The 23,716-nt window shown below is 47.7% G+C and overlaps 7 protein-coding genes across 7 annotated transcripts; 4 read left to right on the top strand and 3 right to left on the bottom strand.

Moving 5' to 3' along the window:
- Window positions 1-719: 719 nt before the first annotated feature.
- On the bottom strand, window positions 720-2,804 carry I303_108569 (uncharacterized protein; the record flags this gene model as incomplete). The annotated part of the gene is made up of 5 exons (XM_018410379.1): window positions 720-926; window positions 1,075-1,248; window positions 1,428-1,770; window positions 1,902-2,370; window positions 2,504-2,804. The coding sequence occupies 5 exons, from the start codon at window positions 2,802-2,804 to the stop codon at window positions 720-722; spliced, it is 1,494 nt and encodes a 497-aa protein (XP_018260188.1).
- A 736-nt stretch (window positions 2,805-3,540) lies between these two features.
- Window positions 3,541-4,996, top strand: I303_108568 (mitochondrial 54S ribosomal protein uL3m; the record flags this gene model as incomplete). Its single annotated transcript, XM_018410380.1, has 4 exons — window positions 3,541-3,792; window positions 3,958-4,214; window positions 4,310-4,421; window positions 4,652-4,996. 4 exons carry the CDS (start codon window positions 3,541-3,543, stop codon window positions 4,994-4,996), a joined length of 966 nt encoding a protein of 321 aa, XP_018260189.1.
- A 412-nt stretch (window positions 4,997-5,408) lies between these two features.
- I303_108567 (uncharacterized protein) lies at window positions 5,409-8,311 on the bottom strand (the record flags this gene model as incomplete). Its single annotated transcript, XM_065969864.1, has 9 exons — window positions 5,409-5,572; window positions 5,750-6,014; window positions 6,131-6,321; window positions 6,391-6,904; window positions 6,960-7,236; window positions 7,292-7,351; window positions 7,438-7,807; window positions 7,876-7,981; window positions 8,045-8,311. The coding sequence occupies 9 exons, from the start codon at window positions 8,309-8,311 to the stop codon at window positions 5,409-5,411; spliced, it is 2,214 nt and encodes a 737-aa protein (XP_065825936.1).
- Window positions 8,312-8,969: 658 nt separating this feature from the next.
- On the top strand, window positions 8,970-12,711 carry I303_108566 (uncharacterized protein; the record flags this gene model as incomplete). The annotated part of the gene is made up of 15 exons (XM_065969863.1): window positions 8,970-9,071; window positions 9,141-9,330; window positions 9,405-9,593; window positions 9,654-9,769; window positions 9,834-10,022; window positions 10,088-10,390; window positions 10,452-10,712; window positions 10,780-11,105; window positions 11,161-11,330; window positions 11,384-11,502; window positions 11,570-11,851; window positions 11,938-12,067; window positions 12,128-12,147; window positions 12,220-12,310; window positions 12,371-12,711. The coding sequence occupies 15 exons, from the start codon at window positions 8,970-8,972 to the stop codon at window positions 12,709-12,711; spliced, it is 2,829 nt and encodes a 942-aa protein (XP_065825935.1).
- Window positions 12,712-13,661: 950 nt separating this feature from the next.
- I303_108565 (uncharacterized protein) lies at window positions 13,662-16,379 on the top strand (the record flags this gene model as incomplete). Its single annotated transcript, XM_018410383.1, has 2 exons — window positions 13,662-16,010; window positions 16,146-16,379. 2 exons carry the CDS (start codon window positions 13,662-13,664, stop codon window positions 16,377-16,379), a joined length of 2,583 nt encoding a protein of 860 aa, XP_018260192.1.
- An 868-nt stretch (window positions 16,380-17,247) lies between these two features.
- Window positions 17,248-18,680, top strand: I303_108564 (NADH dehydrogenase [ubiquinone] iron-sulfur protein 8, mitochondrial; the record flags this gene model as incomplete). Its single annotated transcript, XM_018410384.1, has 6 exons — window positions 17,248-17,653; window positions 17,816-17,953; window positions 18,068-18,160; window positions 18,262-18,333; window positions 18,447-18,565; window positions 18,669-18,680. The coding sequence occupies 6 exons, from the start codon at window positions 17,248-17,250 to the stop codon at window positions 18,678-18,680; spliced, it is 840 nt and encodes a 279-aa protein (XP_018260193.1).
- Window positions 18,681-19,202: 522 nt separating this feature from the next.
- I303_108563 (uncharacterized protein) lies at window positions 19,203-23,370 on the bottom strand (the record flags this gene model as incomplete). The annotated part of the gene is made up of 9 exons (XM_065969862.1): window positions 19,203-19,678; window positions 19,780-19,847; window positions 19,927-20,087; window positions 20,214-20,840; window positions 20,926-21,040; window positions 21,114-21,275; window positions 21,369-21,629; window positions 21,709-21,777; window positions 21,845-23,370. The coding sequence occupies 9 exons, from the start codon at window positions 23,368-23,370 to the stop codon at window positions 19,203-19,205; spliced, it is 3,465 nt and encodes a 1,154-aa protein (XP_065825934.1).
- Window positions 23,371-23,716: the final 346 nt, after the last annotated feature.

The raw sequence follows: 23,716 nt of genomic DNA, 5'->3' as shown, positions 1-23,716 counted from the left end.
CCTTGTGTCCTGATGCTTTCTGAATATCCTGTCGAGGTAAGCTGATGTGAAAGATACGAGATAAAAGAAATAGTCTGATGTAGTGATGTAGTTGACTCAGCTTTGACATCATCGCTCCCATTTAAACATTTAAACAGTCGCGTCGGGCAGCGTAGCGAACCATTAGCCGGTTCATCCGAATCCACATCTCGTTATGCGGATTTTGGGTGAGAAGCTGATGCTCAGCTGTCCGAAATCGTATGCTAGTATCTAGTATATAGCCTTATCATAAGTTTCATACGATCATAGTATTGAGTGGAATCCGGATTTTCCAGATGAAATGAAACGAAAGAGTCCAATATGAGAAAAACATGACAAACACCAGAATGACAAAGATGACTACTAACTCATACGGAGAAAAGAGAAAATGGGACCTAGCGAATCTATAAAAAAGTTTTACTGCATCATGTCTGGGTCTGTATTCATATATGGCTACAAGGTTTATGACATGGACTGATTCGTGTGATGTTACCCATGTTTCAGGCTCTAGTCGTCAGGTCAGGTAGAGGATGATAAGGAAGGCGTCTTGCTTGAGCATCGAATCGTTGACTAAAATTAAACTTCGTGGTAGGCAACCCTCAAATGATGGAGCCCGTCCCTTCTCTGTCAACCATATCGATGTTTACCATCACTGGGATCACCTCAAACCTTGTCCACACTTCTCCTTTTTATTATGCCTGCTACATCACTAAACACCCTTCTTTACCGCCTTTGGCTTGATGCTCCTCTTTCATAGCCTCCATCTCTAGCCTTCTATCCAGGGCCGCACCACCACCACTTCGTTGTCCAGACGCTAGTCGTTTCGTAGCCCGCTTATCTCCTCCGTCCGCAGCGAGTTTGTACCACTTCATCGCTCCTTGAGGATTCGCTTCTGCCCCTATACCGGTCTGTAAGAGGGGCGCAGCAGGAATCAGCATTACGTATATGTGGTACGACTGAAAGGTGGATGTTGAAGTGGATCAGGTGTACCCCGGACTTGACCATGGGGGTTGAGACAGATGAATGAAGTATAGAAGAAAGAATGCCTTCACTCACTTCCGTAAAGTACCCCACGGCATATTGGGCTTTAGCCAAACCCATCTCCGCGGCTTTCTTTGCCCATAGATACGCTTCCGTATCCGATTGAGGGAGCACGCCAGGCGATCCTACGAGATACCATGCAGTGAGGGCGAAGCATGCGTCTTTGTGATTTTGCTGGGCAGCGATGTTCTGTGGGTGCTCATGAGGATCAGCCAAGCCACAGCTAGCCAAATCACACATGCGAGGACTGCGCCAGTGAGAGAGAATTGCCGCTGATGGTGAGGATGACAATGAAGGTGCTGAGGAATGTAGGTATAATGTTGACGGGGATGATAGCAAAAGTTCATCGTATAAAAGGACGAACTCACATAATAATGTATACTCAATGCAGCATCGACCGGACAACCCATCTTCCCATACTCATAACATTCTCCCAACTTGAAAGCGGATGGCGCGTAACCCAATTCAGCAGCTTGGGCCAACAACTCCGCCGCATACTCCAGATCCACGAATAACACATTATCTATCCCTCTTTCATGTAACAATGCTAATTCGTGTAACGCATGAGGGAATTCTTCAGTAGCGTGTTCCGCTGATCGTTTTAACCATTTCACCCCTTCTTTTGGTCTTCTATTTAATCCTAATGCTCCGTTCAGTTCGGCTGTTCCGAGTCTGTACATTGCCCCAGGGTGAAGAGCTACTGCAGCCTTCCTGTTTCGACGGTAAACTCATCAGCAATCTCATCATTTGCATACAGTCCACCTGATTATGAAAGCCGCAAGCCAAGCGTGACAAAGCAGATCTCGCAGCTTGTAGTGCTTCGCGTTTACATTCACACTCACTTGTAATACTGTATAGCTTTAGCACTTTCCCTTCTACATCCCCACCCATGCTCACAGCACGTTCCAGCCCTATAACACGCATCCGGATGCCCATGTTTCGCGGCCAAGATGAAGAGCGGGAACGCCCTATCAAAATCCTGACGCCCCCTAACAGTCCCAATACCATTGGCATAACAGTCCGCGAGGAAATATTGCGCATCGGGATACCCCCGATCTGCTAATCGCTTCAACAGGGCAGTAGCTTCCTTGATCAGTTCTTCTCGCTTCTCGATGAGTTTGGTCGTTGTTGGCGGAGGGGATGGGTCGTTTTCCAGTTCAGGGGGGACCATGGATTTTGCAGCGTCAATCATGAATACCGAAAATTCAAATATCAGTTCTGGGTCGTTTGTCTTTTTGGCGTTTTCTCGATAGAGCTGGAGTGTCCGGTCTTGCGATAAGAGTTCGGCTTGGTTTCCTGGTCGCAGGTGGGCTAAGAGAAGTTATCAGTAAATGGACTGTCCTCTTGTATCTTCAGAGCAACATCGATAACATTGCATTCTGACGCTATCGCGCCATAGTGGGTAATTCGGTTTGACTTTGTGAGAGACGAGAAGGTTACTCACACTGATCTAATAAGGCAGCAGGCTGACTAACAATCCTACTTTGCCTATCAAACTCCCTATCTCCTCCTCCAGGATATCCCATGCCTTGGGGATATTCCACCGGCGAATTATCGCCATACATACTGGACGTCGTCGGGTACTGGTTCATCTGTTGGCCATATTGAGACTGAACCGGGTATTGCGATTGCGATTGCGATTGCGATTGCGATACAGGTTGAGGTTGGAATTGAGGTTGGACCGGACTGGGACCACCACCCGAGGGAGCGGGTTGAGGGAATTGATTGGCTGGTATACTCGTCATAGCTGTTTCTATTTTCCTGCCAAACACTCGTACACAAACACCTTGCGGCGATCTAGATGCTCAAACCGTCTCTAGTCTTCACGGAATATGCCTTCTATCTCCTGGATACTGGCGATTTCGTTTGGATGCGTATACGTATTCGTGATGGATTTATACAGGTTGATGGGAGATGTTGCTGAGGGTGGAAAAGATGTTTATCGCTCGGACGCCGATTGTGCGTTGATGACGGAAATCTCTCGAGTTATTCTAAGGGAAGAGAGTTTAAGGGCAACAAAGCTACAGGTGATCTAGTTTGAGGGTTATGAAGGTGTTTCAAGCTAACACAGATGCACAGCGATAGGGACGGGGCACGAGGGTCAGGTCGAGGTCCGTTTCGTCGTCTGCGAATCGAATTCCAGACTTGACGTGGTGCTACTCTGAAGAGCCGAAGAAGAAGAAAGGGATGCTTGCCGAGAGCTAGAGGAGATGATATGCATTGGCATGGATCACGCGTGATGGTGATGAATGATGCCGTATGGTGAGCAGTTCACTGACTTACTGTATGGTACAAACACATAGGGCGGTGATCGCCGATCTCTCGAAGAAAAAGATCCAAAGCCCAACGCCCAATGCGATTTGACTTTTCAACCTACGTCCATGAGACTATTTCGTCTTCCGTCCTCAACAAGGAATACTGTACAGCAATACTTTGTTCACTCTGTCAAATCAGACCCGGCGCATATTCAATCAGAAAACGATGCGCTCAATAATACGCAATATCCCAAAAACCTTTTCTCGCGGACTGGCAACCGTCGTCGAAGCTGTCGAGCCGATAGCTTCGTCCTCATCTTCATCTTCGTCCAGTCAAGCCAGCGCTTCAACTACAAATGGAAGTATAGTTGGCAAATGGACGCCCTATACGTTGAGGACAGGTCTGATAGCTAGAAAGAGGGGTATGACGGCGTTGTGGGATCAAGATGGGAGGAGATGGCCCGTCACTGTGTTACAGGTGAGTCCATCCACCCACTTGGTCTTTAACCGGGCTCGAGCAATACTTCTCACTCGCTATCATCCTGCATACGAGGGAATGGCGGTAACTCGTCTCGCCTGCCTCTTCAAATGAGCTCAGATAGATCAATGTACTAATCTTGACTCCTGTTCGCGATGTCCCCAGGTCGACGCGAACCAAGTAATCAGACATAATCCCCCGCCTACAACATCCCCTCTCCACACCCTCCAAATCGGCGCTTCCACCCGTCCAGAGAAGACGACCCCCGCTCAACAACTAGGACACTTTAAGAAAGCTGGAGTGGAGCCTAAATACAAGTTGAAGGAATATCAAGTATCCACCGATGCGATCTTACCTGTCGGAACGGAGTTGAACGCTGCTCATTTCGTGCCCGGTCAATATGTCGATGTGTCAGGTATAACGTGAGTAGAGGTTGATATTTAGATTCTCCAGCTTCGGTCTTAGTGGAATGATGAGATGGGTCAGCTGAGCTAATGGCTATCTATGATCCGTCCAGCATCGGTAAAGGTTTCCAAGGTGTGATGAAGCGATACGGATTCAGAGGTCTGAAAGCTTCGCATGGTGTTTCCGTCAAACATCGATCAGGAGGTTCGATCGGTCAGAACCAGGTGAGTCAGTGTATGCCTTCGAAGCTTTCAAACTGCAATCTTACTAATGGTATTATGTGTATGACTGCGATGCCCTTGACTACTGTGATCCCTCCAAATCTCATAAACTCTTTCGTTCGATTTCTGATCATTCTCGCTTCACACTGTCACCTTTTTCCGGCACACTACGACCCCCTCAAAACGCAAAACGCAAAACGAAAAACGTCAAATGTAAATGCACAAACGGATAGGATCCCGGACGAGTGATCCCCAACAAAAAAATGGCCGGCCACATGGGCACAGTGCAACGCACTACCCAGAACCTCCTCGTGCATCGGATCGATACAGTCCTCAACCTGATCTACGTCCGAGGTTCGATCCCAGGTTCAGACGATTCTTTCATCTCGATCATAGATAGTAAGAAAGCCCTGAAATCCAAGTCGCAATTAGCGTTCAAGAAGGGTAAACCCGAGACTGAGTGGTTGAGCAATGATGTCGCTTCGTTACCCACCCCCGGAGGAACTGCTGCGAGGGTGCAAAGTGAGGGGTGGCCGGAGGTCGTGGAGTGGAAAGGTGAAGGATGGAGCGAGAAGTAGAGTATAAAGTATAAATGAAATTTGTCGGTGGCGGCGATGATAGTCATGATCATGCAGAATTTGTAATCGGTAGATTTCATAAAATAGGCTGGGGTTCGGCCATGCGAGTGATGAAGAAGTAGAAAGTGTCTTGCTTTTACGTTCATATTCGTTTGAGACAGATACCATGGCTAGTACTACATGTTAATGCTGCCATGCATGATATATCGTTCATCCTTTCATCGTATGACCGTCTCAACATAAGAATCTCGCTGCATCATGATCCTGATGCGTATTTGAATCAACTTCATTGTTATACATCAACATGTCGAATATGGAGGACAAACTATCGATATTCTACGAAGAACAATGCTTTCTGGCGTGGTATCTACAAATTTGCACCGGAGCATATTGACTATTTATACTCTTATGCCTATATCTTCGCTCTAGTCTGCGCCGAATCATTATAACTCTCGCATACCCTCCTCATATTCCTCAAAGCCTGCGCTAAATTATGTTTGAATCGCTGAGTCGATGTTTTCTCACAGGAGAATTTCGACTCGATCCCGAATTTGACCAGGTATGGTCCGGCTAGATCTACAAAATTGCCAAACAACACAACCGATCAGTTATTAGGGATCATTTTCCTGAATTCCTCACAAGTATATATCGTATCCTGCATTGTCGTCCATGCTCATGCGACAGCAAACGCGTGCGCGTACGCAAATGCAAAATAAAATGTAGAAGCAGAAGCAAGAGCAAACGCAGACCCACAATTTATGCCATATCCATCTGGCCAAGCAGCTCCAAATCCCGTACCCATGAATTTCCCACCTGCACTCAGACCCGAAGTTGACAATTTCCATTCTTGCGATTTAGAATACATCTCGTCATCGAACAACGGATGTGATTCGCCAGCGCGCAGGTGAACTTTAAGACCCATGAGATGTCGGTCATATCCTTGTCCAGCGGACGATCGGCGTGTGAGGTGATTATGCGCTTTACACGCTTCCGTCAATAACGAGTATCGCTTGCTTTCCTGTCATCGCCCAAGCAGAATCCAGATTAGTCACATCGCATGTCAAATGATCCCGCTTCGCTCACTCGCCCTGTCCACAGAGACAGAAAGACACAAAGAGGTACACGAACACTCACATCAGACTCATCATCCAGCATACTCTTCACAAAGCTCCTGCTTTCATTGCTTAGACTCCGAATCACGTCTGTTCGACCATGCAGCATCATCCTGGTCGACGCGGTCTCGTAAGTCGCGGTAGCATATCCTTGATCTTTGTACCACGCCAGCTGTAGTGCTTGTTGAATGTAGGCGTCGGGCGATTGTTTGGCTGTCGACCAAAAGCTCATCAGTCCGAATACTGTTATTTAGGAATGGATGAACCTGCCGAGACACTCACCGATTGCTTTGATCCATTCTGCACCATACTCGTTCCACCATAACTGACTAGCATCAGAATCATCGATCAACTTCTGATTCCGTCCTTTGCAATCCTCGATTTCCTTCTGAATTTGCTCATCCAAAACCCAGTTCAAGCCTTTCCAGTCTTCAGAATTCGAGTCGCTCTTGCTAGTTGAGGTGAATTGAGATTGATCTACTGGTTCAGCCAAGACGTATTCTCCCACGATCGAGGGGATCAGAGCGTCTACAGGCGAATGTTCGCCCATTATACCGGCCCGTCCATTGGTCTCAACCATGATCGAGACTGCTTTATCGAACCACCGATTCTGCGCACCAGCAATCCCAGATGCGGTATTGCGTACCTGAGCATCGACCGAGGGCAGTCGGAGCGGATCGTTTGAGGGTGTAGAAGGCAGTGTATACGGATCTAGGGAGAGAGCAATCAAGGAGGAAGAGATGGAATTCAGGGTAGAGCGGTTCTCAGGAGACAAAAGTACTAGATGTTCCCGGTTCTACAATGCGCTGGTCAGCTCATACGAGCAGATGATAAGTCCTGAATATACGAACCTTTGTCCAGTTGTCCCTTTCATCAGCAGTCAGCACTCCTACTTGGGTCGCGTTTTCCCCGCGGTCTTTGCGACTTTTTGCGTCTGCGACGGCAGCTTGGAAGCGCTTTTCGATTGCCGATGCTGGAAGCGGTTCGGGAACACCGTGTTCTGACGGAGAGAATACGTCAATCGCGTATATGTAATTGTCGATCAGTAATGTCAAGTGGGTTGCCTTGTTGTTGACTGCCGAGAAAGCATCGCTGTTTGGCAGAGGTATTCGAGACAGATTAAACATCCTGTGAATAGCGTTAGCTGATGCCCCGTTGAGTCGCGCAAAAGCGATATACGCACCTTGAGTATTGGTGCATATCAAATGGTCCGGCCTTCGAGGAATCAGGCAGGATCTCTTCCCTATCAGACACGCATCGCATGTCAGCTTGCATTCCGAAAAATCCTCCACTTCGCTGGTGTCTGGGACGGAGTGAAGAGTAGCGTACCTAAGCAATTTGGTCCTGAATTCCGCGAACCTCCTAGCTATCCAAGCAGCTTTACGTATCTGCCAATCAGTGATCCATTCCCTTTTGACGACTTCCTCCCATTTCACGGGTCCATCGAATTTCCCATCTCGACTAGCTATCCAATCACTTCCTCCACCTTGACTTCCTGACTTGGCGGCTTGCTTCGGATTGGGTTCTGGGACTACAGGCGGGGTGGAAGATGAGATCGGGGGTGAAGGATCAGATGAATCAGGAGCGAAGAGTAACCACCAATTAGAGTTGACTAGTAGCGGTGCTCTCCATGTGTGATAAGCCAATCCCAGCCAGAGGGTATCGTTCAGCCAATTGTTCGGCGATACATGATCCAGATCTGCCCATAATCAACGTCAGCCGGCCATCACATGTCCGCCCTCCACACACTCGGAGCGTTCAGCTTACCTTTCAGACGTTCTTGTAATACTCTACCTAGTCCTCCAGGAGCAACAAAATCTTTAGCAAACAATTTCCGCTTTTCCACCTCGTTTGCCAGAGCGGACCCTTCATACTGATTGGCAGACTCACGAGTCAGCTTGGAATGGATACGTTAGAGGATGTAATGTGAGCTCACTGTCTGCTCCAAAATAGGCTCTAGACTTTTCAAATATCCTTCCAAGCTCTTCTCCAAGTCGGGTACAGGTAATCGGGGTAATTTCGACTGATTCGAGAACGTCTTAGGCTGTTCCTTCCGGTGTGCTGACAGCGCGAACATCCTACTCTGACTCCTGGCTGGTCGTGTCGGGGCGATGGAATTTATAGGGGAGTGAAATATGCGAGATCTTGACAAGCGAGTTGAGTTATATACAATGCTTGAAGAGGTGGTAGAAGTGGGATACATGGTTTGTTGATACGCTCGCTTTGTGGGGATATTCAGCGGCAGCGGTTCTCAGGCGGTGTTCCTGTCCAGTAGGGATGACATATAGACAGTTGAGAGTATATAGACAAAGGTAGTTGCTAGGAATGGACAAGAGATATATACAATGCGGATGTCGAGTGATTATTGACGCTCGAAGAGATCAGCTGGAATGAATGAATGTGAAGCGTGAGCAGTGAGCATTCACGTCCATCTCTCTGAGTTTACTTTCCGGCCCAAGTGAATAACCGGGTGTAGCTGTGTACTCTACTTGTGCGCCTAAGAGGGAGGATGTGGAGACTCCGCACTCGACCTCAACGATGGGAACAATAACAAAATAGCATCCGAGCGCAAGTCAAAGGAATGTTGAACAACTTTGTTAGTGTGGTTGATTGGATTCTTGTCAAGAGAACCGTGCGGAGATGCATGGTTCCTCAGACTCATCATCACAAGCAAACATCATTCACTGTTTTTCTATCCTTCAGTACATTTCCCTGACCACACCCTGGCTATTTATCGCCATTGCTGATTCCTTCACTTGCTAGCCCGCTTTCTTGATAAACTCAAGCGCATGGCGACAGGTCGCACATGATATAGCTTCGACCGCTCGACTGAATCTTGGAGCAGCTGACAAACCTTCAAAATGTCTGACCCAGCGTTGTCACAGCTGCTAGACATGGGGATACCGGGAGGCCGGGCAAGAGCAGCGTTGAAGAGGTCTAAAGGAGATGTCATGTCGGCCGCTGTGAGTCGACAGTCTGATCAACCGACGCTGAGATGAACCCCCTGTCTTATGCTGACTGCCTCATGGCAGGAACGAGTCTTTGCAGGAGAATTTGATGATGTACCTTCCGATGACGAAGAGGAAGAAGCGGAAAGCTCAAGTAAAGGGAGAGGGGAAGAGAACGGGGTGATATTGGTGGATGACAGTGACGAGGAAATGGCGGATGGATCAGATGGTGACGAGAGTGATGGAAATGACTTCGATGGGTTCGAAGATGACGGTGAGCCCTTACTGCCTGTTCATTGGGAGGAGAGTTCAGTACTGATGCTGATTTGCGGTATTTCACCTGCTTAGGAGAGATACCCGAAGACAGACTTCTTTCGGATCCATACGCGGGAATCTTCTTCTCGAAGGAGAGAGTAGAGGCAGTCGTCGAACCAATAGAAGAACCGAAATACGTGAGATCATTCATGGTCAAGGGGGAAAGGGAGAATGTCAGAGTGCTCGGAAGGGGTGAATGGATGTCGGGATGTCCAGAAGGCAGTAAGTTATCCGCTGCAAACAGACAACCATCTTCAATTTGAGCTGACTCCATGCGACAAGACGAACAAAGCTTCTTGTTCCAGCTTTACTCGATGTTGGCGGAAGGGAGACTGCCTTGTTCAGGTGGATGTGGTCATGAATTTGTCCGAAACGAAGACGACTTCTTCCTTCTCTTCGTAAGTCTATCTTCATCACTAAATGCACGGTGAATCGGTGATTCCTTTGCTGACGGAGATGCAGTCTGATTTTTCGGCATATACAGCTTACTTGAAAGGCAAAACGCGAGCGACTTGCCCACTGTGCAGGCAGATCACATGTCTTGCCTGTGGTGACAAAATCAACGCCGATGGCGGTCTCACCCCGCAAAACAATGGAAAAGCACCTAATTTGCCGGTCGAGAAGATTTTGCTTCATTGCCCCAATGTCCAGGTGAGCTACATCAGCAGGGGCGGTCCGTCGACTTGACTGTGACTGACTGAAAATCGCTCTGTCAGGGAGTCCTTCTTGGTGTTGGGCTACACATGATCGAACAGGCTTTCTCTTCAGGAGGTGAAAGCAGAAGTCAAGTGAAAAATATGTCAGGCAAATCCTCCGTCCGTGCACCCCCTGAGAAGAAGCAGAAGACGAGCGCAGACCGCCTGTCACTCACGATAAGCAAGACTAGCCGTGAGGAGAGCGATGATGGTGAAACAAACCTCGATGGGCCAGCCATTTCCAATGGAGGCGTATTTGAGGGTGGGGGAGTAGTAAGTACATCGAGCAAGGGTATAGGGTATGATGGAAGTAGCAGCGACGATGTGAGTATGATCAGCCTTGTATCAAAATAGCAATTGGCAAACTGATGTGTAATTGCAATAGAGATCTGGCCAGAAGAAAGCTGAAGAAGCCCAAATAGCCGCGGACTCTAAGACTGTCATCCTGCTGGCGGAGGTTCAGACTTATCTCCCCAACCTCAATAGACCTGGTGGAGCAAGAACGTCGGATCATCTGGTTCATCCTACAGCACTGGCCCATCTGCGACGGAGAAGCGGGTTTGTGAATGACTTATTGCGGAATGACTCACTGTTGGACATGTCAAAAAGGGAGGGATTGTATACCTCTTTGTTCGATTGGTTGCAAGTAAGTGCTGTTACGTCTTCCAGGTTGTTGTGAAGGAATTTCTGCTGATGTAACATCGCACTCGAAGATCGTGTCAAATCATGAAGCTTTGGCCAGTATGCTCGCCATGCCTCAGATGCGGCCTGTTTCCGTATCACCTTGTCCAGATGACCTCCAATCTCATATTGTGACTTATGAAGGGACTTCATCTCCTCGAGAATTGCTTGAAAACTGCGTGATACAAGCGCAAGCAGCTCTGAAGGGCCTGCAATCGGTTTCCGAGCTTTCGAAGACTAATGAGATACATATGACGGAAGAAGACAAACGAGTCAGTAAAGCTGAATTGGCTCGACGAGAGAGGGTCAAGCAAGAGGAAGAGAAGTCAGATGCCAACTTTCAATTGAGAAGCTTCTGGTGAGTGACCATTTCTCTGATCGGGAGTGTAGCTGATGAACCCTGCGAGTGATAGCGAAAGGATTATTGCTTCAGCTCAGGCAATTGATAGATCGCTCGTGGAGACAAAAGGCAAAGCATTTGTGGACAGGATGAGAGAATCTTTACCTAAACTACCAGATTCCAGTATTGCGGTCGAGGATCATGCCTTATCAGCTCAGGGGACCGAGGCTACCATAAAGATCTGTGAGCTTCAACCCTCGCTGATTCGAGGCCGTCCATAGCTGATTTACTATCAGATGAGGAGTGGGCAGGGCGAGCGAGATTTCAATATTGTGATCTCACCGAACCTTCTTCGAGTGATAAGAAGGGATATCGCCACGCTTACAGTGGATCTATCCAATCATTGGAGGGTATGGTGAGCTTTTCCTCATCTTCACGTGTCCCTGTTTGAAGTGTATGAAGCTCATCGGGATGTTCGACAGGATATGCCTAGACGTTCTTTGGCAATTGCAAAGGAATTAGCGATCCTCACAACTTCTTTGCCTGTAGCTTGGCATTCAACGATATTCCTCCAAGTTGATGAGACTCGAGTGGATGTATTGAAAGCTATGATCATCGGACCGGAGGGCACACCCTACGAGAATGGTTGCTTCATTTTCGACATTTTCCTGCCCTTAGATTACAATCAGCGATGTCCAAATGTGAAGAGCATGACCACGAATGGGGGGACTTACAGGTTGAATCCCAATTTGTACGCGGACGGAGTAAGTGCTGTTCATTATCTCTGCCTCCTTCCAAGCAATCTGAGTGGCTGGGTGGAGCTCATATTTCTTTTTACCTGATTACGCAGAAAGTCTGCTTGAGCCTTCTGGGCACATGGTCAGGCCCAGGGTGGATATCGGGTCAATCGACTTTACTTCAAGTATTGATATCGATACAGAGTCTAATCTTGTGTGAAGAACCGTACACCAACGAACCTGGCAAGTTCGACCAGTCTCGAAAGTGCTCGCTTGATTAGCTGACCTGGCTCTGCTTGATAGGCTGGGCAAACGACGCTGGTGTAAGTCGAGATATGAAATCACACACTAAAGAGAGAGGAATATCAAGCTGAATTGTGAAACCCTGTTGATAGACGCCAGCCAGTAAAGCTTATTCTGCGAACGTCCGAAGAATGGTCCTGGTCGATGCTATGGCGAATAATATCAAGCGACCCCCTTACCCATGTAAGCTGTCCAGGCTTTGCACCTTTTTCTGCAGCTTGCAGCTGACGATTGATTGATTAGTCGAGACTGAAATCAAGGCTCATTTTAGATTGAAAGCCAAATCGATAAAAGAACAAATTGAGAAGTGGAAAAAGCTCGACGATGGAAAGGCAGTCTCGGGCGATTCGTTCCTTGGTGCACCCGGTCATACGGGCACGATCACTTTTGACGGTGCAGCGCAGGAAGTCAAACGTCTTTTGGGTCAACTTGAAAATGGTGAATCCATCGCTGGGACAAACGAGAAAGCTGCTGCGAAACTAACTGCAGCGGATTTAGCTTCGTCCAGTACAAGTGGGATCAAGGGGGATGTAGTGGGAGGTGGAAGTAAACTTGCGAAAGTCCTTGGATTGAAGAAGAAGTAGAGGAATAAGTCGAAAGAGAATCAGTTACAGGTTCTAAAGGCACTTCATTTTGGCATTTTCACGAGAGGAGTTGGGAACTGCATGTGTGTATCTTGATGAGTCAGTTGAGCATCGATGGGACACGAAGACATGTTATATAGACAATTGTACAACATGCATCATGCATCGTTTCATGTCTACTCTACGCGAAATTGAAATGTAGGTTCATAACCTTTTTGAAAAGGAATCTTAGATAGGAGAATATCCCTACATACAGTATTCGCCACCCGCCACGAGGTTTTAGGGTATTAATTTGCCACCCGAAAGACCGAATTTGCCACCTGCGCGCCGAGACTTCGTGCTTCTCGTAAGTTGACTAAAGCGGTGACGGTGACGGTGACGGTGACGATGATCAGCGGTACTACTCGCATCAGTCATCTCTAAATATCAAATAACATATTCAATCTTACATTCGGTAGCATCGTTGTTCGACAGACATACACCGAATGCAAGTGGGAAAGCGGGTACTGAACATAGCATCGGTCAGAAGATAGTCCACTTCAACCTTTCATCCCATTCCATTGCACCTATTTCAATCCCCTCCTTTTCACTTCGTTTTTCTTCCGAGAAGTCCAAAGTATCAGACTTGGGCTTGAACTCGCACTTGGCGGCATCGTTTGTCGATCTACACGCCGATATCAGAGATCCAGCATATAGCAAGGTTACCGAGTCACTCAAGGCATCGTGAGTACTGTCAACGTATATGACTTGAATTGACGCAATGATGTCCAGCTGATTCATCATCATGTGTCGCAGTCACAAACTCTCCATATTTTCGCTTACCCATACATCTCCACCCCACTCCCATTCCTATCCTCTTCAACCGACGACTAGCAACCAGAATTAATCACCGACCACGCGCCTACACCTACACTACCACCTCATTCCACCACACCGCACACTCACCCAAAATGGTAGCTGCCAAATCCCCGCCCACCCAAAATACATCCCCCAGTCCGCTCAAAGCCAAATCCCCCAATCCCAAATCTCCTCGATCACCCCGCTCCCCACGCTCACCGCGCTCTTCCTCAAAATCCAAAGCCGCTGAATCCTTCGCGCCCTTATCATCCCTTCTCACCGAAGAACCAATCTCAACTGGCCCTCCTACCCCAATATCCCATGATCCAAATTATCCGGGAGCTAACCAATCGAAATCGATATCGCCTGCACCGAGAGCCCTGGCGCTCCGGAGAGTCTTATCGGGAGATAGTACGATAGCTACCGCCACTCCCACGACGGGATCTGTACCCCTCTCTCCTAGTTCAGGCGGGATACGGACGCCCAGAGCTAGAAAGAACGGTCTGGCAGAGGATGAGGCAATAGATGTTGACCCGAAAGTCATCTCTGGCAATGGGGAAGATCAAAGTCAAGTTCAAATCCAAACTCAGAATCAAAATCAGCTGGCGAATCATCTTGATGGATTACAAGTCAACTCGCCTATCAACGGAGGATCAACAGCTTCAGCGCTTGGTATAACTCAAGTATTGGGTGATCAAGCACCAAGCCAAACCCCCCAGCCCTTGACTACCGCCGATAATGTCAATGATGCCTCCTCGTCTTCGTCACAATACCCTACCAGCACCGCTCCCATCCCGACGAATGGACGAAACACGACGCACGATCGATCATACTCCACCTCAACAGAGGGCTCAGCATCCTCGTTACATCCCCATATACCTTCTAACCTCGGATCGAGTTATGGTCCAGAAGGATTCCCTGTCTATTCAAGATCGCCCGAAGGCAGTCCGAACATCTTCAATTCGTCACAGCAAAGCACGAACGGTAATGGATATCATGCCTCACTTAATGTTGGTTTTGGCGGAGCCGATGGAAATGGGAATGGAATAGACCCTGAGCTAGCTGCTAGACAGGCTGAAGCTTTGGCCAAAGCAGATGAAGCTGTCAGGGCATTGAACGGGACTGCATCGTTATATCAAAGCGGAAATGCAAATGCGCGAATCTTTGAACCGTACAATCTACAATCGGGTCGAACCCAATTCTTGCCGAATACTACGGGCGCTGCCAATTTTGTGACGCCTCAACAACCCAATGTGGTGCGTCAAAGTTCTACGAGTAGCTCCACAACGGACGCGGCATCGACATCGTCTGAAGAAAGCGATTGGTGCATACCGACTATCGAATGGGTTTCCACTAATCCGCAATCCCCAAGATTCCTGGGTAGCGGATATCCTAATTCACCTGGTGTAGGTGGCTACATGAACTCGAACCGAGATCGAGCATCTAGTAAGATGCCTCCTCCTGCCTCTACCAATCGACCTTCATCGCCTAAAAATCAAGAAAGACCCAGTACTTTGCAACACCAGCAATCTCTGCCTATTGGAGCTTCTGCCTCCACACCGTCAGGCATAAAGCAGTCATCGGCGTTACCTCTGAATATACATCCTGAGGGAGCTGCCGAAGATGATGATGAGGAAATTACTGTAGGACACAATGGTCGAGATCGCTCGCCGTCCACTTCCTCGCAGTCTGCTCAAAGTGGGCTGGACCTGTTATGGCGAGCCACTCATATGCAGTCTCAACCGAAACCGAAGCCCCACCTGCCCGTGGCGGAGCATGCCAGCGCATTCGACCATAAAGGCAAGAGGAAAGCCGGTGCTGAAGCCGTCGATAAATGGAGGTCATCCGGTATACCTACTGGTGTACCGCTTACACCTACTCATCCTCAATCTGGTGCCGTGCCAAGCAACTTGGCTGAAGCTCAAGGGTCAGGGACTGGGCACGGTCATGGTCAACCACCGAAAAAGCGAAGACGGAGTGAAATGGCTTTGGAAATGATGGATCCCCCGATCCCGGATCCTGCCGGTGGGGCTAAAAGAGAATCGATAGATGAAGAAGCCTTCATAGACGATACAAGTAGATCACCTAGTGCTTCGTCGGAGCCACCTTCAGATGCTGATGATTCGGAATACGGAATCTCAAATACGAATATACATAAACGAGGAAGACCGGTAACGTCTTCTGCTGCTGCGAATAGAGGAAGGACGATTGCAGGGACTAAACGTGCGACGGCCAATGCGAAATCGAATACAGGTACGGGTAAAGGCAATATCAATCCTGCTAATGCACCTGGAGGCGTCACGAAGGGAGGAACGATCAAGAAGGTCAGGAAAGTTGGTGATTCTCCGCCTGGAGGAACTAAGGGAAGGAGAGCAAGTGGAGGAGGAGGAGGAGGAGGAGGAGCGGGTGGAGAGAAAATACCGGCTGGTGGAGTCCAATGCGAATATGTTAATCCATTACCTGTGAGTGATCGTTCGGGCATTCGTTTCTCGTTGAGGCGATTGTACGAGATACAAATCCGATGCGTTCGGCATGCTGCATGCTGAGAGAAGAAAAAAAAACGCTGACATGATTCTCTCGCTCACTCTACTATATAGCCTTACAATCGATGTACGGATGTCTTCACGCGTAAATACGATTTACCAAGACACATGGCCCGACACGCAAGACGAGAAGGTGAATTGGTATTAGATGGGAAATTGTCAGAGGAGAAAGCTGTACTGTGGCGAACAATCAAGGATAAACCCAAAGTCACTTGTAATGAGTGCGGAGAGAATTTCACGAGGATGGACGCTTTGAAACGACATCAAGCGAAACAACATCATCATTGATCCGTTATCTCTGGAAAAACAACATCAATCAGTCACGAATCTTTATTGTACTCGAATGATCAAACGATCAAACGAATTCACGATGGAAGGAATCGACGTGTCATGTGGTAGAAAATTATCGGCATTAGCATTGTATACGAGTTCGTAATGACAATCAATTATACACGATCAAGGTTGTTTTGTTTGTCTTAGGCATTTAGGTATTTAGGCATTTCAAAAAGGTATTTTGTATGACATGCTGCATAATTCGATTTTATGATGCTTTCTTCGGTGTCTGTAGAAAAGATATTACAGAGTTCCTTGTTGTCGAATTCACTATCATGTTTTATGTGTGGTGTGGTATCATGCGTATATGTAGCACGAATCAATGCCGAAGACCACCATGTCATTTGTTTCTACTAGTACGAGTACTTGGCGGTGAGTCGCGACACGTGGGCTGGCGACAGTGTATTTGAAGTAGGGTGAAAATGATTGGATGTTGTGGATGTGCCACATTGAAATAACTCCGTTTATGAATGACATCGCGTTAATCCTCGTTGGTCCATCCCATCCCACCATTTTGTAGCGTACAGTTACCGTTGAACGCTTTGCCGTCAACGTTGTTGGTTGTTGGCTGATCTGAGTATCTCGATCCATCCGATCTTGCTTGAGAGCTATATCATCATATATCGATCATTTGTATACTATTGAATTACTCTCACTTGGTTCCTCTCTCGTAAAAATCGCATCGTCTTATCAAGACACAGAATATATCTTCAACTTGTCCCACCGCAAATCTCAAGACCAAGCTCGAACCCAAGATCGACATCGACATCGACATCCATATCCATCCACATCGATCCAATAAACCAATAATTATCAACGCACAATGTCTCCTCGAAATCTCACTCCATTACTTCGCCCTATCCTCTCTTCAACCTCCGCCTCCCGCTCCTTATCCAGCAGACCCCTCGCATCCGCTGCTCGATCGATACATTCCACTTCTAGAACACTCTTAGCTACACCCGCAGGTTCCGGACCAGGCTCCGGACAAGCGCGCAATCCATTCTTACCCCGAAACACCGGTCCCAAAACCATCACTCCTGGACCTATAAAATCGCCGAACGTCAGAGATACCACTACTGCCGATTCGACTTCTGCGGGCTCTCGACAAGATACAGAGAGCTCGCTGACTTCCTCGGTGGGGGCTGCTGATGCCTGGCCCGATTATTCCAAGGGGCCAAGTGCGCTGGATAAAGCTAGTCAGCTGTTCTTCTTCACTGAGATCGTAAGGGGTGAGTCTTTGTCTTAGAATTGGTTCTGGTCTAGCGCTTTTACTATTCACAATCTACATTATCGAGTCGCTACGATAAAATCAGATTTTTAGAGTGCTTCTCCTATTATACTGGACGAAAGGGGAACCAACAAGACTGATTCCTTTTCTCATATGATCACAGGAATGTGGATCGTCCTTGAACAATTCTTCAGACCGCCGTACACGATCATGTACCCGTTCGAGAAGGGGCCATTGTCGCCTCGATTCAGAGGAGAACATGCGTTGAGAAGATACCCTAATGGTGAAGAGAGATGCATCGGTGAGTCGCACTTTCTCCTTCTCTTGAATCTGTCTATCCCCACTATCCAGCTAGTAATCATTATTCGATGGCTCGGAATTGAGCTGATATTCTGAAATCGCTTGTGTGCCGCAGCCTGTAAATTGTGCGAAGCCATCTGTCCCGCTCAGGCTATAACGATCGAATCTGAAGCTAGAGAAGATGGATCAAGGAGAACTACTCGATACGGTATGTCTTTGCCTTCTCTCCGATTCCCACCTCAATTTCGATTCATTTTGAATATCTGCAAGAGTGCGCGGTGGCTGATATCCAATTGCCTCTTTTTGCAGATCTCGATATGACCAAGTGCATCTACTGTGGATTTTGCCAAGAAGCTTGTCCCGTAGACGCTATCGTCGAGAGTGAGTCTTGAGTCATCCCCTCTTTCTGTTGACCTCGAACAACTCAACAAGACAATTCTTCGAACCCTTCAATCTGATCATTCGCTAATGCCTGTGAAATTACTATCCAACAGCACAAAACGCAGAATACTCCACGGAAACCCGAGAAGAGCTCTTGTACAACAAAGAGAAATTACTGTCTAACGGTGATAAAGCTGAAGCTGAAATCGCTGCTAACCTTCAAGCCGATCACGTGAGTTTCACAAACGTTCATCGTGTAATATTTCTATCTTCATTTTACCCTCACAATCGCACAATCAATGTCTTAAGAACTGATTTATGATCTGTCATTGCAGTTCTACCGATAAGATTGCCCAGTCCACTTTAATCGGGTGTCAGGGAACGGCGATTTTATGCAGAGGCTACGTATCTGAGGTTGCTCGAGGCTCGGAGCGTAAAGATCAGATGATTGCTCGTGCTTTGTAGGAATTAGAAGGATCAGGAGATTCGGGATAAGAAGTAGGGGGTTATCCTTTCTATACTATTAGCATATAGATTGATTCCATGCATTATCATGCATCATCAAGTTTCGTTATTGAATGTGTGGATCTTGGGAAGGAATCTAATTCACCTTCTCTCGCGATTTCGGAAGTGGAACAATAACATCTCTCATCAATCTCATCCTTGTGCAAGGCGACTCGAGCCAACCTGGGCCGTCTCGTGTGTGTAGATCAATCGTCACTTACCAGTACAGCACGCATACATATATTATATGCTGATGACTATGCCTGTGCCTCTGTGTGAGGGTGTATTTCAAAGAAGTGAATCTATAATAGAAATGCATTATTAAGATTATGCGTGTACGTGTACGAGTACGAGTACGAGTAGATTTACTGAGTATCAAATGTTGTAGAATACCAAATACCCGCCGAATTATAATTATCTCCTTTCTCTTCATCTATATTACTTACATTTTGTCTCTCCTGTTCCTGTTCCCGTTCCTGTTCGACCAACAGATCTTTCATCGAGGGTATATTGATATTACCATCCCGATTCCGATTCCGATTTGCCGATTGGATATATGCTTTGGCATTGGATAGATTCGGATCATCGTACCTTCCACGCTGTTCTTCATCCGCATCCAAATCATCATCATCACTATCATCATTGTTGTTCATGTTGTCGCCGTTCTCAGGTGGATCTTGTACGGCTCCGTTCACTTTACTCAGGAAATCCATCTCTTCCTTGGTCGATTTCTTGTATCGCTCCGTACGCATAGCTTGCATTGTCCCGATCGCGTATCTCGTTCCGAATTCCTTGAGGGCCGTGACCAGTACCGAAATATCAGGTTCCAATTCGTTGGCACCTGCACAGGATACACCGAAAAGTCGAAGAATTTGACAGATCAGCTAAGTACTCTTCCATTTCCCACCTTTGTGAAGGAATTCAGCAGGAGGTAAGACGTACCAGCAACATCTCCGATCGATTGTAAACGCTTCATCTCCCGAATCAATATCTTCGAGATGAAAGACCACCTATCCAACCATCACCAAACAGGCTCAGCGTTGCAATCATGTCATAAATCGAATAGCAAATTAGGAAAGTCGAACTCACGTCATAGCGATAAACACGTCCAGATCACTGGTCATCACGTCCTTCCTGACGAATCTGACCGTAACGGTCAATCGTTTCGCCACGTTGATCGCGTCTGTGTTCTCGGCGTTGAACGAGAAGACATCGTACAGGAACATCCACGCGCAACCAAGGACGAAGTGCTATACCAGTATACCAGTGATCAGCTCGGCCTTAGGTCAAAAGAGCTGAACTTCGACGCAGAGGTGCGAGTTGAAAAGGATGTTGGGGATTAGAGCAACTCGGGGCCGCATGAGGTATACACTCACCAAGGTGATGAGATCTTTTCTGGGTTTCGTGAAATGCCATTCCTGTACTTTCCCATCCCACTTCCACCACTCAACCCTCCATTCAGGCGGTAAATCGCTCTCGATCCTCAACAAGGCCTGCTTGACTTCCTCGTACGCTTTCGGCGTACGTATTCTAGCTGTTCGTGTCCACCCTTCTTTGTGTCTACTGGAGCGTCTTCCAGAGCCTGAATGGTGGTTACCGGGACCCCCTAATGAATTGCTGTGTTCACTCGAAGCAGAAGCAGATTGCGGACTGATTCCCGTACTATTGTTACTTCCCGCTCCCGAAGCCGAAGGATTGAATTGGTAATTTGTCGATAGTCCAGCAGCACTTTTGATTTGCGAGAAGAGGTAGTCGTCTATATTTGAGGCAGGGGAATTACCAGTCGAGTTGGCAGCTGAATAAGTGTGCGAGGGGATGGAGTGCTCCCATCCTTCTTCCGGCGTTACATACATCAACTTTGACGCTCGTTCCAGTATACTGATCGACCGTAATCGAATAGAGATAAGGGTAGTCTCGGTGTAGTGCGGTAAGGGATTATGGTGGAATGTCGGTTTGTATATCGATTGAACGGACGTCATGTCGTCTTGTTCAGTCACCAAGCCCTATATGTGGACGCAACAGTGAACGAAGTAAGCCAGATATACCATGGCGAACGATGCACCAAAAGACGAAAGACGAAGGACTCACAAGCTCATACTCGTGCAAGGGGCGAGGGAAGGGAGTAGTCACTACGTCGTCAGCAATAGCAGGAGGCCATTGGGTCGAAATGCTTCCACATCGATCGGTAATGTAGATTGACCAGCTATTGCCAGCGGATCATTTAGCATCCAGACAACGGCAGCGACAATGAGCGAGAAAGCTCCAAACAAACTCACAAACACCAAATTCTTTCACCGAGATCTATAGCATCCTTTGGAGGCGGCAAAACGAAAGATCGATGCCTCATCATTCCTGCCAAGTCCGCGTTGACATTTGGCCCCGTGGGAGGTTTATATACCGATGAGGGGATTTGATGCAGTCCACAGGATATAGCGAGTCTACATAACGTACACACATGGATCAGCTTCGACGATATGACCAATTTTTTACAAAGCAAATACACCGTTTGACTAAGATTAGGATATACTCACCTGGCAGCTTGCCCAGTCATCATCCATCCCTCATGATATCTCGCTTTACTGAACTTGTATATTGCCAAAAGGGTACTAGCTCTTGTGGCATCTAATAACCGGTCTGCCATGCCTATTGATTGTTCTAGTTGGCTCGATGCGATCTTGTAGAAATGCTGTTCGAGATGCCTTATCGGCGGGGAGTCAGATATTCGGGAAGCGAGCGTATACATCGTATATAAAAGGCAAGGATGCGGCCTCTTGTTCGCTGGCAGTGTCAGACTAGGTAGTGTCAATGTAAACAGTCAGCTCTGAGACCTGAAACAGATTGCGTAGTATTGTTGCAAGGGAAGCTTCTCACCTGGCCATGAACCTGGGCACGTGGAATTCCTGTCCGAACAGCCTCATTCCAGAGAAGAAGAGATCCAGCCTACTCAATTCAAGTCGATCAGTACAAAGTCATCGATGAACATACGGGCAATGAGAAGGCGACCTACAAATGGTCTCTCGCAACCTTCGGTAGGTCATTCGCATCGAACCACCCTCCAACAAGAGTGAAACCATTACTATCCTTGAATTCCTCTTGCTCAACCGGTCCCTTTGTGCCAATTCCCGCAGGTGCGTTGCTCGGCGATGAATCAGTTATACCCGTGACCCATTGCTGCGGATTCTGCCTTCTTTCATCTGCATCACTGTCGATAGCCGGAGCTGTTTTCGCATCTGAGTAGATGGTAGTGTGTCTTCCAGGACCAGCGGTAGGTACCATCGTGCTTTCCACTTGATTCAGTAGGTCAATCGCATCGATCGACTCGGGCGACACGTAGGCTTGCCTCGATTTTGCAGCTTGCTTGATCTCGGAAGAATTCAACGTACTTCCACTGGGACTTGGTTGCAGGTATGCACTGAAGTCATCAATGCCGCCCGATGTCGCTGAGACCGAGAAAGACTTGCTACGGTTTGTAGAACTCGTGCTTGCCGGAGTGATATCATCGGTATCCATGGGTAACCAATCTTTGTCATTATTGATGTCAACGAAACCGTATGTTGCATCTGGTTGTCTTGGGAGAGGATCATTGTCTGTGTTGGGATCGACGTATCCGTAAAGCCGACTGTTGGGCGGCTGCGATTGAGGCTCGTCTTTCGGTAGATATGCGTCAAGGACGCTAGATATCAAGGGACCAGTCTGAGGGGGAGGAGCAGGGGGCTGAGATTGAGTTTGAGTTTGAGTTTGGTAGGGTATGTTTGTAGATTGTTGCGGTTGCATTTGCTTGACGGGTGGATTTTGGAACGACTGAGGGTTCGGATCAGGGTTGGTCAAAGTCGTATCGAATGAATTCAACATGTTCATGTAATTCGGATCTAGCAGGTTGAAATCGAACAAACTCTCGATGCTGGGTCCTGCTTGTCCACTACTCGAGTTGACATTCGCGTTGTTCCCGCTGTCGTTGCTTAGGCCAAAGAAGTTGTCCGTAGCGCCAGTCTCGGCGCTGGTGACATTTCCACTAAAGAAAGCTCCTCCGAAACTGGCAAAGGAATTCATCATGTTGTTATTGCTTGGCGGTTGAGCAGCGAGAATCGAATCAAGCATGTTCATATCGAAATCTTCCGTCCCAGTATTCCCAGCATATCCGTAGCTCGTCGAGGACTGCTGCTGCTGTTGATAGGCATCGGCATTACCCAGACTCTGATTGGAAGTTCCGCTCGAAGAATGATGTACTAATGGTGGAGGATGAGAATCTGTATCTGCACTTTCTCTTCTACTGCTACCACCTGCATTATCTTGACCTTGACCTTGACCTTGGGGATTTCTTTGCAAGAGATTCTCCAGCTGAGCTACCTTTTCCTCGAGCTGTTTCACCCTGCTGACTGGTTTCCCACTGTCGTATACGCATTCTCTACCTGATTTCAGACAATGAGAGCAGGTGGGCTTTTCGGCAGAACATCGTATTCGCCTTTTACGACAGTACAGACAGGCGTCCCCTCGTTTGAGGGGTGGAGGGTGCGAAGGCTCGTCTTTGGGCATGACCAATATCCCGGATGATGACCGTTGAATGCAATTGAATAGACCTCGATGAATGCAGTCGTTCGCAATGAATAGATGAAGGAGAAAGGACAATATGAGAATTTGGGTCCGAGATAGTTCATGAGACCTTCAATGCAAGTGTAGTTACGACTGACTATAACGGCAGGTGGTCTGATCGCAATGGGGCGATGAACAATCGGATGCCGGTCAATCGGCATGTTTCTCCTAAAAACAACAACAGATCTGACGTAGGGAATCGAATCACGGCAATCTCCGCATTCGTGCATTTACACTAGCAAATCCCTAAAAGCCAAGATAACGGTATCAAAGGGCTAGGTACCATGGA

This window comes from Kwoniella dejecticola, chromosome 11 (genome assembly GCF_000512565.2).
Source record: "Kwoniella dejecticola CBS 10117 chromosome 11, complete sequence".
In the NCBI taxonomy this organism is placed as follows: Eukaryota; Fungi; Basidiomycota; class Tremellomycetes; order Tremellales; family Cryptococcaceae; genus Kwoniella; species Kwoniella dejecticola.
The sequence above is the reverse complement of the archived record's forward strand: the minus strand, read 5'-3'. Positions and strand labels throughout refer to the sequence as shown.